Source organism: Lepisosteus platostomus, chromosome 3 (assembly GCF_059453375.1).
Source record: "Lepisosteus platostomus isolate fLepPlt1 chromosome 3, fLepPlt1.hap1, whole genome shotgun sequence".
Taxonomy (NCBI): domain Eukaryota; kingdom Metazoa; phylum Chordata; class Actinopteri; order Semionotiformes; family Lepisosteidae; genus Lepisosteus; species Lepisosteus platostomus.
The window spans coordinates 5859948-5872141 of record NC_142613.1 but is presented as its reverse complement, the minus strand read 5'-3'; the positions used below and the strand labels follow the sequence as shown (position 1 = coordinate 5872141).

The 12194-nt window shown below is 41.5% G+C and overlaps 1 protein-coding gene across 3 annotated transcripts in view; it reads right to left on the bottom strand.

Annotated features, from left to right (window-relative positions):
- Positions 1 to 1119: 1119 nt before the first annotated feature.
- pdlim2 (PDZ and LIM domain 2 (mystique)) overlaps positions 1120 to 12194 on the bottom strand; it is a 65603-nt gene continuing 54528 nt past the window's right edge. For all 3 annotated transcript variants that reach the window (XM_088624074.1, XM_088624073.1, XM_088624072.1), the window contains exons 7-10: positions 11753 to 11865; positions 5547 to 5686; positions 5119 to 5230; positions 1120 to 3615 (exon numbers count right to left, since the gene is read on the bottom strand). In XM_088624074.1, coding sequence (XP_088480200.1) covers positions 3423 to 3615; positions 5119 to 5230; positions 5547 to 5686; positions 11753 to 11865 — 558 coding nt within the window. In that variant the 3' untranslated portion in view covers positions 1120 to 3422. The remainder of the gene's footprint in view (positions 3616 to 5118; positions 5231 to 5546; positions 5687 to 11752; positions 11866 to 12194) is intronic.

The window sequence follows — 12194 nt, the reverse complement described above, 5'->3', positions numbered from 1 at the left end:
AATCCTTCATACTCTCTTCTGCTGTTGTGTTCATGTTTGAACATGTGCCCTCATACATAGTGTAAATAGAATGCTTTGACTTTGGTTTATTTTTAATTTGACAACCCTTAAAACCTGGCATTAGCCGAGTCAATTTCTCAGATAAAAGCATAACTCATACTGAAAAAAAAAATATGAGCTGCTTTTTATGCAACATTGCAGGCACTGTTTTGACTCATGAATTCCTCAAGTCAGGTTCACAGGTAAAGCTGATCATAAGTCCCAGAGCCTGTTTAACCTGTATTTCAGTCCTGCAATGTCATGAGAGAGTAGATTTATGAGTTGTGCTTTTATTTTCTCCAGTGGTTAAATGTGACATCCCGATGAGTATTTTTAGGAAAAGGCTCGAGATGCTGGCAGCAAATCACGATCATGAGTACCATGTTATTACAACACGTAATAAAGTAAATTAAACAATAAATCATCCGAAAGCCAGGAGCAAAATGAATATTTTTCACTTATTTTGGATATAGATGAGACTCAATGACTGCAAATTACCAAACATTAACACAGAAAACAATTAGTCTTGCATATAATCTAGAAGAATACTTTAGTAATTTTGCACTCAGAGTGCAATTTCCCCATGCTCTTTATGCAGATGTGCTTTTCTTTATTTTCTTTATTACAGCAATTCAGCATTCTTTCCCCTGCTCCGACATGTTTAAATCATTATCCAATTATTCTCACTGTCGTCACTGCCTTTTGCTTTGATATTATCACAAAGCACCATAGCAAGCTGACAAAACTGCCCACACCCATCATAAACCATATCAAGAAGGCTGAGGGGGCTTAATAGCTGAAACAGCCATGCAGTGTGAATTATAAACAAGAGGGATGTTAAAAAGTTATGCAACAGAACAGTCACATTTTCAAAAGGTAGCATCTACAGGAAAAAAAATAGCCACGTACTAAAGGGATAACCCGTTCATGAAACAACTCCTTTTCAAAGCACAATTTATCCCAGATGTAGTCTATATTTGTGTACAGTGGAACTTTGTAGAAAAAAAAACGATTTCACAAAAAAAGCCTTCTTATAATGAAGCCAACCAGCTTAGTGGGGAAAAAAAAGAGAGACCTCGATCATGAAAACAATTTAATTTTACAACAAAGAAAAGGCACAGACGCTCGAAAATTCTGTCGCGTAACTTTTTTCTTTTAAATACATGTTTTGAAGTCCTGAAGAAAATATAAATATATACATGTAACAATTTGCAAAAGTATTTGATATATTCCCTTGTCTTACAAATATATATATATTTAAAAGTTATAGAAATGAAATCTGGCAAAATATCCTTCAAACAAGTTGAAAGTTGTATTTTAAATAGACTTTTTTTGCATAGAAAAATCTTAGTTTCTATTGCTTTCTTAAAGAATCAGATTATATCAGCATAGTTCACCTTCCAATATTTATACACCCTGCTATTTTACTGTCCTGCTACTTGGACTGTTATTTTCAATGGTAACTCATTATTCCATCAAAAAAAGATTTTTAAAAAATCTCTAAAAACTGAATGAGAGGATGGAATCTTGACCGGCACTTCATTGTGTATACACAGTGAAAATGTAGCACAATCCTACCTCCACAGAGCAGAAAACATGGATAACTAAAAAGTTACGTATTACGCAAAGTGCACAAAATTTACAGGAAAGAGATTTACACATGCGCATATTTAAATATCTGAAATTTTATGAAGCATTACACATGTATTCATTCCATCAATATTTCAGTCTTCTTCTTTTGACTGAAGTATTTTTCCCCCCATCATTGAAGATCTCTAGCAGATAAAGATGTTTGTTACAAATTTGGATATGATGTTACAGTAAATATTTGTGAAGCCTTTAAATGAATTTTTATTCCTTCCTACGCTTTGACCAAGGCCACAGTGAAAAACACTCGCAAGTCACTCTGGCATTCACATCTAGAGTAGGATTTGTTAAAGAGCAGTATTTTCTAGATAACTAAGAAAAAACAGATTAAAGAGACATGCAGAAAAATGTTACTTTTGGTACAGGACAGCCATAAGTGGTCCAGAATTATTAATATACTGCAGCTCAACCTTACATAAAATACCTGTTTAAAGTGGACAAAATTATTCAGATAAAGTCATTTAGAAGTCCTGGTAAAAATACATTTCAACTAACACTATTTGGTAAACCGATTAGAGACTTTTGTTGCAATTAGGACATAAAAAAGATTTGGAAAAGATCTCTTAGGACTGAAAGAGTGACAGGGGACGCAGGTTTGACCAGAACTTCATCAATTAGCTGCAGTATATAAACTATCCAGGACCCACGATGTCCATTCCTGTACTAGCAGTAACATTTTAAGACTTAATAAACAAATAATGAAAGGTGACCTACTAAGATGGCCACCCCTGGACTAATACATGAAGCAACTCCATATGGGAAGAACCCCCCTCCCCCAGAACAAATGGTACCAAGCATCCCTGTGAGAGAATCAAACTCTAGGTTGCACAAAAGCAGTGCTAAGAAAAATGTGAAAACAAAATTACTTATGATTTAATTTTGGGGACATAACTCACAAGACCCTTTGTGTTAACTTGCATTTTGCATAAGTTACCTGAAACCAAATAAGATGTTAATGTGTTCACCAGAAAAGTATATAAGTACCTACCAGCATTTCCTGGATGAAAATCACGGTAATAACATTTTCTTCTAAAAGGAGCTGCAAATTCAACTCTATGGTTTTAGCATTCTCAAAACTCTTTTCTACATATATTCATATATGTTTCTTTGGAATATCAAATTATTTTATTGTTGCTACTGTTCTTGCTGCCTCACAAAAAATCAGTCTCAGTTCCTTAATTTTAATCGACTGAGCACGTCCACCCCTATCTACTGAAATCAAGTTGATTACTGTTGGTTGTCACCCCAGGGCCACCCACTTCAGTGGTGCATGAAACAGCATAAAGTGCTTGATTATTATTTCATTATCTAAAGGGAGTGGAAGAAATTTGTCATTCAGAGATGACATGACATCCTTAGTGATGAGATGATGTAGCCCTTGTTTAGTTGAACATTTAGGAATTCCTTCCATTTAACGGATAATAAATACAAAAATTCCTGGCCAGGTGGGGTAACGGACATGAATGCATGATTGACTTAAGTGGAGGGCGTATTTCTGAGACACCAGTTGTTCCAAGGTTGCTGAATCGACAGAGGAAGACTGAGCTTGTTCTATCTTGGAGAACTCTCACTTGTGTTGACAGCTCCCTACAAGTTAAAAGGCAGGTAAGACTGACTGTAAACAGAAAACAAAATACCTAATAATGTTACACCAATGGCACATCCTCTGGAATTAAGCCTATGCCCCCTAGCCTAACTGCCCACAGTCTGTCAGGAGTGTCCTGCTGGGTTCATCTCTAGTGGTGATGGGAGACCATGGTGACATGGGTACTGCCAGGCCCTTGGTACCGTTCCTTGGCGTGCTTCTCACAAAACATCTCATCGCCCACCCAAAAATGCCCGCGCATCTTCAGGTTAAGGCAGCATTGTGTGCAGGTGTAGCATTCCGGGTGCCGATACCGGTCTTCCATGATGCGGACAGCCTGCGTCCTGCAGACAACCAGTACAATATTGCTCAGTCTAGTCAGACCACACAACACAGAAACGGAACATATGCTGTATATGGAATCGCTGTTGCTCATTCATTTAAACACTCAATTTTCATTAGATCTTCCTACCTTTGAGCATTTATACATTCACTAAAAAATGAGCATAACATGTGAACCTGTAGTACAGAAGTTTACAAAACCACCTGATAAAATCCAAAACTAAAATTACACTTTGAAGCTAAGCCACATAAAGAACTTTCAGTGAAAATATAAAAGCATCTTTTCACACTTGGCTCAGCACGCAGGCAAACCCATTAAAATACTTTTTTAAAGCGTGCTTGTTTTGTGTTTATTTATACTTTCTGCACTCCTTAGCATGGTCTGTAAACAGAACAGTCACATTTCTTTAAACCAATCTGGTAATAGTGTTATAAGTAGCCTCATAATACTGTATACTGTATGTGACTGTGAAAGAAGTTTAAGAGCAAGGAGGATTCTGAAAAATACATTACAGCTGTTTAAGTAACATTAATTTTTATCCCTGTTGTTCGTGATAAGCTACTAAATTATTGCTCCACCACACTCTCTTGGTGTAATTTTGATTAGGGGAGTCACTGAGTCAGCTGTCCATCTGATGTCACTCCCAGCTGATGGAGAAATGACCATTACAAGTGTTTCCATCACACCACGATTTGGAAAAATATGGTTCTTTACCAGGTATGAATGATATCAGCCAGAGAGGAACCTCCCAGACATACTATATAATCTGAATTCTGCCTGACTCCTTAAAGCAGCTGATGTGAAGCTGACAAAACTGCAGACTAGGATCTTCTGGATAATTTCTTATGAGGAATGTTTTTCAACACTAAAACACTTCTTGAACCCATTCTGAGTTTAGGTTTATGCAGGCACACTATTTTGTATAAACTCCATGTGAGGTCATGGAGCAAAAATGAGTCCAACTTTATGTATGGTTTTTTTTAAATGGCGACTCGCTAATTATTCCTTGTATACACTCCTGATCTGGAGCAGCCAGCTGGCTCTAGGATGTCTCGGCACACAGCTGTGAACTCCTCCCACCTCTCATGTCCCTTCACTTACAGTACCGCATGCCTGTACAGTATTTGTCCTCGAGGACACAGCGGAGCCTGAGACCTGAGAGCCCTGGGTGACTAACTTCGCTCTGTTCTCAATGCTGCTGATTGAGGAGCCCAGTCACCACCGGCGAGTGACATAAACCAGGCTTGAACCTGCCATGACAGCTCAGCCTGTACTGATTGGCCTCATTTACTGACCATTCTGAAGTTCCCAAAATAAGTACAATGCTTAAACCAGCTATATTGGCCAATTTCTAAATAAATAAGTTATTGCCATGTTAAACAGCTACAACAACACATGGTGAAGTACCGCACCTCTGTATTTTCTCGAAAGCAGCTATGTGGTAAGAGTGTAGCTGATTCTTCTGCACTGGGTGTGTGATAAGGCAGCGGTCTCGAGATCTTACACAATGCTGGTGCCACACTTCTCACAGGTGTGGAACTTCTGAACGCCGGCCACAGACGAGCTTGGCTTCGGAGCGTTCGGAGACAGCTTTCCCGGGAAACGCAGAGCGGCCTCTGGCAACCCAACAACACACAAAGAGCAGGTCGTCAGAACCCAGCAGAGAGGCGTTTCACAAGGAGGTACACAATCTGCATCCTTACTGCGTTGTAGAATGTATATTAATGTATTCTTAAGTTAAAATAACACTTACGGGGGGGGGGCGGTCTATATCCTACAGTATAAGTGTGCATAAGTGTGACACCCCCTTCGAAAATATCTATAAGGTACTGTATCGAAAGAAATGGACAAAGATTTTTGCAGAACAGTGAAGATGGACGGATGACCCCGTCCTCGCCCCCATCCTAGGTGCTCACGGAGGTGCTGCAGTACCTTTCTCATCCGCCTCCAGGACCTCCTGCAGCAGCCGGAAGGTGCTGGACTGGCGAGGTGCTGATCGGGACTCCTTGTTCTCCTGGATCATCTTGTAGACCTCTGAATCCCGGTCAAAGCGCTGCATGCCGGCGTCCGAGCTGCCAACGGCAAAGCCACAGTGTTACTCCCGCCTGAGCGGACCCAAAACCAGGTGTGGCGAATAGAACATTTCCATCGGATGCATCCCGAGTTGAGGATGCCGTCTCTGGGATTGCAGGAATATCCCATACAAATTATACCAAAGCCACCATCACGGCTGCTTTAATAACCTTTATGTCAATAGTGATCCAGCAGATTTTCCATCTCTTCCCCTCTGGAGAATTATGGTGGGACTCCATCAGGCAGAAGAGCCCAGGTTGTTTTAAAGTAGGTTCTGCATGATTGCTGGTTCACCTAGGGCTACATGGTTGACTGCTTTAAGATGTTGCTGGACTGATGCATAACAGATATTCTGCTTTCCAGAAATGTATGTGTGGGTATTAAACTGATTAACAAAAATTGTTCAACTTGTGAAACATTCCACAAATGCGGAAGCTGAAAAGATAGTATCTCTGTATCCCACAATTGCCATTCAAAAACAGATGCGTTTTCTTATCAACAGGACCTCAACCTACATGTGTTTCATTTCTATTCAAACACTTCTGGTTGTAATGAACTCCGAGATGGAGTATGTGTAATGAACAATGTTTTCGCCAATCTTCTTTTCAAATCTTCACTGTGCTTCCTGCATTGCGTTTATTATGAATAGGCCATACAATTTCTCCCAAAGACTAAGAAAAACAACGTCAAAGTACTTTAGAGTAAAGTTGCTGACAATTTATCCACAGCAAATTTCCAAGATTAAGATCCTGCTTGCAGAGCACTTCTGGTGCATGCGCTGTTTGAAAGCACACTCCAGATAACTTCTTTACTCATGTGGGATGTTGGGAATTATATGGGAGAAACAGGAATTAAAATGATGAAACTTGCTGCACTTCCTTCTTGTGTAAGCCAGGCAATCATCTGGAATGACTTTTGTTTTCAGGTTTCTCTAGGCAAAACCAGTTGCGTTTGATTCTCTGAAATGTTTGCAAGACACCTGTTCTCACTGGACCAATCCACTGCTTGCCTGGGTCAGGGCTGCTGTCTCAGGCTTCTTGCAACCCCTCCATCACCCTCAAACCAGTTCTACAACAACAACAGAGCCAGATAAGGGCTGGACCTGAATTTGCACTTGAAAAACAGGTGTGGTTCCAACTCTGTAGATGTCGGTCAGTCAGACACAGTAATTGTATCAGTGGGAATCTAAAAATCGGCAAAATGTAAAATGATGCTGCTAGACTTTTCTAAACCCAATCCCTTGAGCTCTTACCACAGTTAATTCACAATGTTCTATTATTATGTTATTAGGCTGTAACAAATGAGAAAAATATTTCTACCAAAGGGATGACAATTGCCAATTTAATGAGATCATATACAGTACACCAGAAATAAGTAAAGAAGTACAGATATTGAAGAGTAAGTTGGAAAAAGATTGCCCCCCACCCCAAATTTGAACAAACCGGTAACTACCTATGCAGCAGAGGGAGATCTGAGCCATGAATACAATTCCATATGAGCACAAAAAAGCCAGATCACACCTGCTGATATCCAATCCTCATGGAAATGAGCACTGCCACAGTAGGATGACCAAGAATTGCGCACTCCAAACTTGCATGAACACAAAAGAAGTTATTTAAAGAAAAGCAATAGTAGAAACTAACAAACTCAAATCTAATGAAACGTTACACACAATGCCCAATTGTAATTGGAGGGCTGGGACAACACTTAGCAGACAATATCCTGCATCTCACTTCGCTGCAGTCTAAAAACATTGCGGTGGCGTTTGGGAAACGGTTATTAATGGAGTGCGAAATGCCTACAAGCCAGTCAGCTCCCAGACCTACAGAAGTGACGTAAACTGATCGCTACCACATGTACTCCTGGCTCCTCTGTACAACCTGCCAACTTCCAGAAACCTATCATCATTTGGAAAGCGTAAGTGCCAAACGTGTTGGGGACAGTGCTTGCTTGAAAATGGCGATTGTAAAAAGAAAATCCTGGGAATCTCTAGGAAGTTCATGCTGCCTCATTCAGAGTTTCTTGTTTGGGATACCATTTTACCTCCTGTTGTTTGAAACGATATTACTGATGCATTGAGCAGCTCTTAGCTACTCTATTTAAGCTAATGGAATTGATGCCCAATCATCAATAGAGGTCCATGACCTTCATACCAAAAACAATTCTCCCACTATGAATGGTCCAGTTTGTGCATTCATGTGCTGCTTTCACTTACAATTGATATTTATCATGCTTCTGATCAGTCAGAAAAAACCCCCAGAAAAGTTAGGAAATCGTATTTCAAATCCTGAAACCCTGCTAATGGGTTTTAGAGTGACTTGTCTTTAATTCAGTCGCTCTGTTGTGATTAACTGGAATGTGAAAGGTCTTGTTACAGACTACCAGCTAGGTCTGGCAGACCAAAAATTCCATTGACTTGCTAACAAGAATATGTTAGCAACTTCAGATCACGATTTGTATTTTTACAGATCATGACCTGCAGTTAAATCAGGATATGTATTTTTAGAAAAGTAAGCTAATGTGAACACCCTGAGGTGAAATAAATACCATCCTTACAGATCCAGCCAATAAACAAGCAAGAAAAACAAGAACAAGGCAAAGATACTCTGCATTTCCTTTGATCAGCTACATTTTCACAGACAATTATTAGAGAGAAAAATTAGTAGAGTGGATATGAGGCAAAGTCATACAAGTACCCAGTTGTTTAATCTTTACTCTTTTAAGAGCAAGTCTGGTTTTCCACAGCTGGTAACTCAAAGACCAATGTATTAATCAGTGAAGATCTTAACCTTTGTTCAATATCTGTGGAGAAAAGTGCTGAACTGTAAATCTATAAAACAGCAATATGACAGACGGATATACTGGTAATCATTAACAGAAAATGAAAAGTCCACATGCAAATAAATAGCCATAGCACCAGGTGTTCACCAGATCTCTAGCATCTGGTTCTGTAGTATGTTAAGGATTCAATACCTTTCTGAAATACGCTGCACAAATATAGGCAGCTGAGATATTCAAAGATTGTCACACATCTGTTCGTGCAAATGTACTTAAAATACCAAGTCTGAAAGAAAAAAAAAGCATCCAGGTTTGCTGAAGGCTTGGCGACAAAAGAACCCAAAAAAATATCACACTTTGCTATTTTTTGTAGTAATTTAATTTTTTCATTTGAAAACATAAGTCTTGAAACAAAGTATCCACATTGGTTGGCACTACCCACAGCCAGGACCTTGCTGGCCAAATGGTGCCAGAGGTAAGTACACTACTAGCAAATTGAGATTGTATAGTTTCATTTTCCACATCTCCAGACCCAACAGGACCTGCAGGACTGGAGTGCAATGATGGAGGTCTTCCTACAGGTTCCAAAGCCCCAACATTTCCCTTCTGTAGAGGACTGTGAAAAGAGAATCATTCTTGCTAACATGTATTTTGTGTGCATGTATGTGTGGGTGTGTATGCTTTTCCCTCAGGTCACTTTGGAAACACAGCTGAGTATCCGTTTTCAATTCCAAAATGAGCAGAAGAGAAGCTAATTGAGTATCCATAAAATAGAATCACACTTGTGTGGAAAACCACAGATTGGTGTGAGGTGAACAGCTAGGTTTTATTTCAGAATCTTGGTTTTTAAACAAAATATTGGAAACTATCATTACAAAATTCTCTTGCAGAGTTCCAAGGAAATTTCTGTGACTCGACAACATGACAAAGTCTCAGCTTTACAAAAGGTGCTTGCATACTTAAAGCTGCACAGCTGCTTGTGAGGTATTTTGAAATAGTTACACAGATATTTGGTGCATTGTTAAAATCACTATATTCATATACACTGTACAAATGTGGGAAGTGCAGCTATGTTTTTCAAAAATCCCCCAAAAGAAAAATAACAGACCTTTAAGAAAAGCACCTCTCATGTTACATTGGTAGAATTCAGATTACCAGCCTGTATTATGATGTTGAAATTTAACTATACATCTTCCAGCAGAAAGACTATGTAGAAAGTACCCCCCATCCCCCAAATAAAAATCAAAGCCCCAAAGACTCACCGCTAAGCCTGAGCCGAGAACAAAGAAGAAAATTCCTGTGCTGTTAGCTCAACTGCCTGTGAGCTGCCTGCTCTAGGGTAACTTCTGTAGTCAGCTCTGGAGCAGTGTGGCGTGCACACACACAGACACACACCTCTGCTCTGTCCCAGTCAAGGGAAAGAGTCTGGCTCAAAGGTGTGCCCTCAGTCGGCATGTCATTGGCTGAAGGGAGAAGAGGGGCGGGATGGGAGGTGGCCTGCGATTGGACAGGGAGGGAGTGAACCCCGTTTTGCAGCTGCCGTGGAGGCAGGGCCTATGAAGGTAAGTAGGGGGTGAGGGGCGTGATGGGATTAAGAAGGGAAATGAAAGAGTCACTGAAAGGAGATCCCAACAGGGACCACTTGCACTGTGGTTCAAGTTTGCTAGTGTGACGAAGGTGGCCAGGTGATGCACAGCAGAGACAGGGAAGTGAAGAATCACTGATCCACCGTGCAAACACTGCTCGGGAGTGTTTGTTCTTTGGTTAGTCAACATTCAGAAATGGTGAACAGATGGGTGGGAAAATGTTATGACTGGGACACATTCCTACAATGGGGGGCTAGGTGAAGGTGTGACAGTGTAGGTCTGATGTAATATTTCTTTGCTTCACTCACATTTCAGCTACAGAAAGCACAGCTCGTCACTGCCTCTCGCCCTCGTTGGCATAGCCAGACACAGATACCCAGGATTCCCTCAAACTCAAATTATGTGCTATTTTTTGCTGCTGTTGTTGATTGTGCCAGGGATGGAAAACAAATTCAAAACGCAGGACCTTATACAGACAGGATTAAAGCTGAGTTATAAAGCGGGACGGCATTAATAAATTATTCTGAGCATCCACAGTGTAGTGAATGGAAAGAGAAGTCATAATGTAACTTCTCATTCACTAGCGTTGTAGTAGTATTTATGTTTCCAAAAGCAGGGCCTTTTAACAGGTTTTAAATCAGTCCTTATGGTTTAAATCAGAAAAGCTACTTTTTTAAAAACTGCAATGTATTTATCTTTGAAAAAATATAAATGGTTTTTGTATTGGGCATTTACATTCTTCTCCTCAAAATAAGGCAAGACGCTTGAAGTCTCCTGCACTGCACCGATTTGGATAGGATCTGAAATGGATTCAACGTTCCATAAATGGAGCCTCAACCGCTTGTAACGCAACTGTCGTAATCGTGTGGAACACAGCAGGATTTGAAAGCAGGAAGAAACGAAAGAAGAGGAAAAGGCGTTTCCCCCACGCGGCCGCCGCTGTCCGGCCGCTCTCCCGGGACAGGACGGCGGGCTGGGCCGCGTCTGGAGGAACGCCGGGAGGCCAGCCTGTCGCAGCTGCTCTCCTCCCCAGCCCCTCGGAGCAGACAAGTCAAGGAAAAGGAATGCACGGCTCGAGATGTGGGAGCTGAGGCCATGTGCCTTCCATTAGGCCTTTTCCTGAGAAACGCTTTAACCCTTCCACTTCTTCAGCAATGCTTCACAGCTGCCATCTCTTAGGGGGTAAACATCACCCCCCACCCCCCAGGTGGCACTGCACCATGGAGTGACACAGAGCCAGCAGGAAGGGGGTATCCTTGGATTATGCCCAAGCTGCTGTTAGAGCTTGCTGTAAGACTAAATGGTGTCCAGACAGACCGTCCAGAAACGGTTGTTTACAGGTTGCCTCTTCGGGTCCAGAAAATCCCACTCCCTAATAGCTCTTTGTCTAGAATCTATGTGTGGGATGGTTGTTTTGAAACCGGTGGCATGATGGGACAGTGGTTAACACTGCTGCCTCACGGTGCTGGGGCCCCGAGGTCACTTCCTGTGGTGCTATCTGCGTGGACTCTGCGTGTTCGCCCCGTGCTCATGCAGATTTCGTTCTCATGAATGACCTGGGACATACTGGTAGGTCGACTGGCTTCTGGGAAAATTGGCCCTGCTGTGGGTCTTTGCCCCCGTCTGCCCTGTGACAGGCTGGTGTCCCGTCCATGGTTTAGAAAAAGGATGAAGGGATGTTTTAAAGCCCTTGGCTCTTACCTGCGGCGGGGGGAAAGCGGAGGCTCCCTTTCCCTGGGGCTTTGTGGGGAGTAGCGGCCTGGAGGGGTGGGCGTCCGGGACAAGGAATTACTCCGGACGTCTGGGATGAACTCCTGAAACACAGGTGTCCACATCAGCAGCAGCACTGCCACAGAAGACTCGCTCCGCACAGCGGCCTCCAGCAAAAGGGGGCACCTCATTATACTCAGAGCATCACACACGCCCCAGGAAGCAAAGATTTCCGACTAATATGCTGGTGGTCAATATTTCCATGCCAGAAAGTTATGATGATTATTTTCACCCCTAAGGAGAGATTAAAAAACAAACAACAGACTCTTTCAATAGCTTCAGCTGCTGCAGATGGAGTTTCAAGAAAATACAGAAAAGCTCAGAAAACAGGTTTGACCTCTTCTAATGGTATTTTGCTATTGCTACAACATAC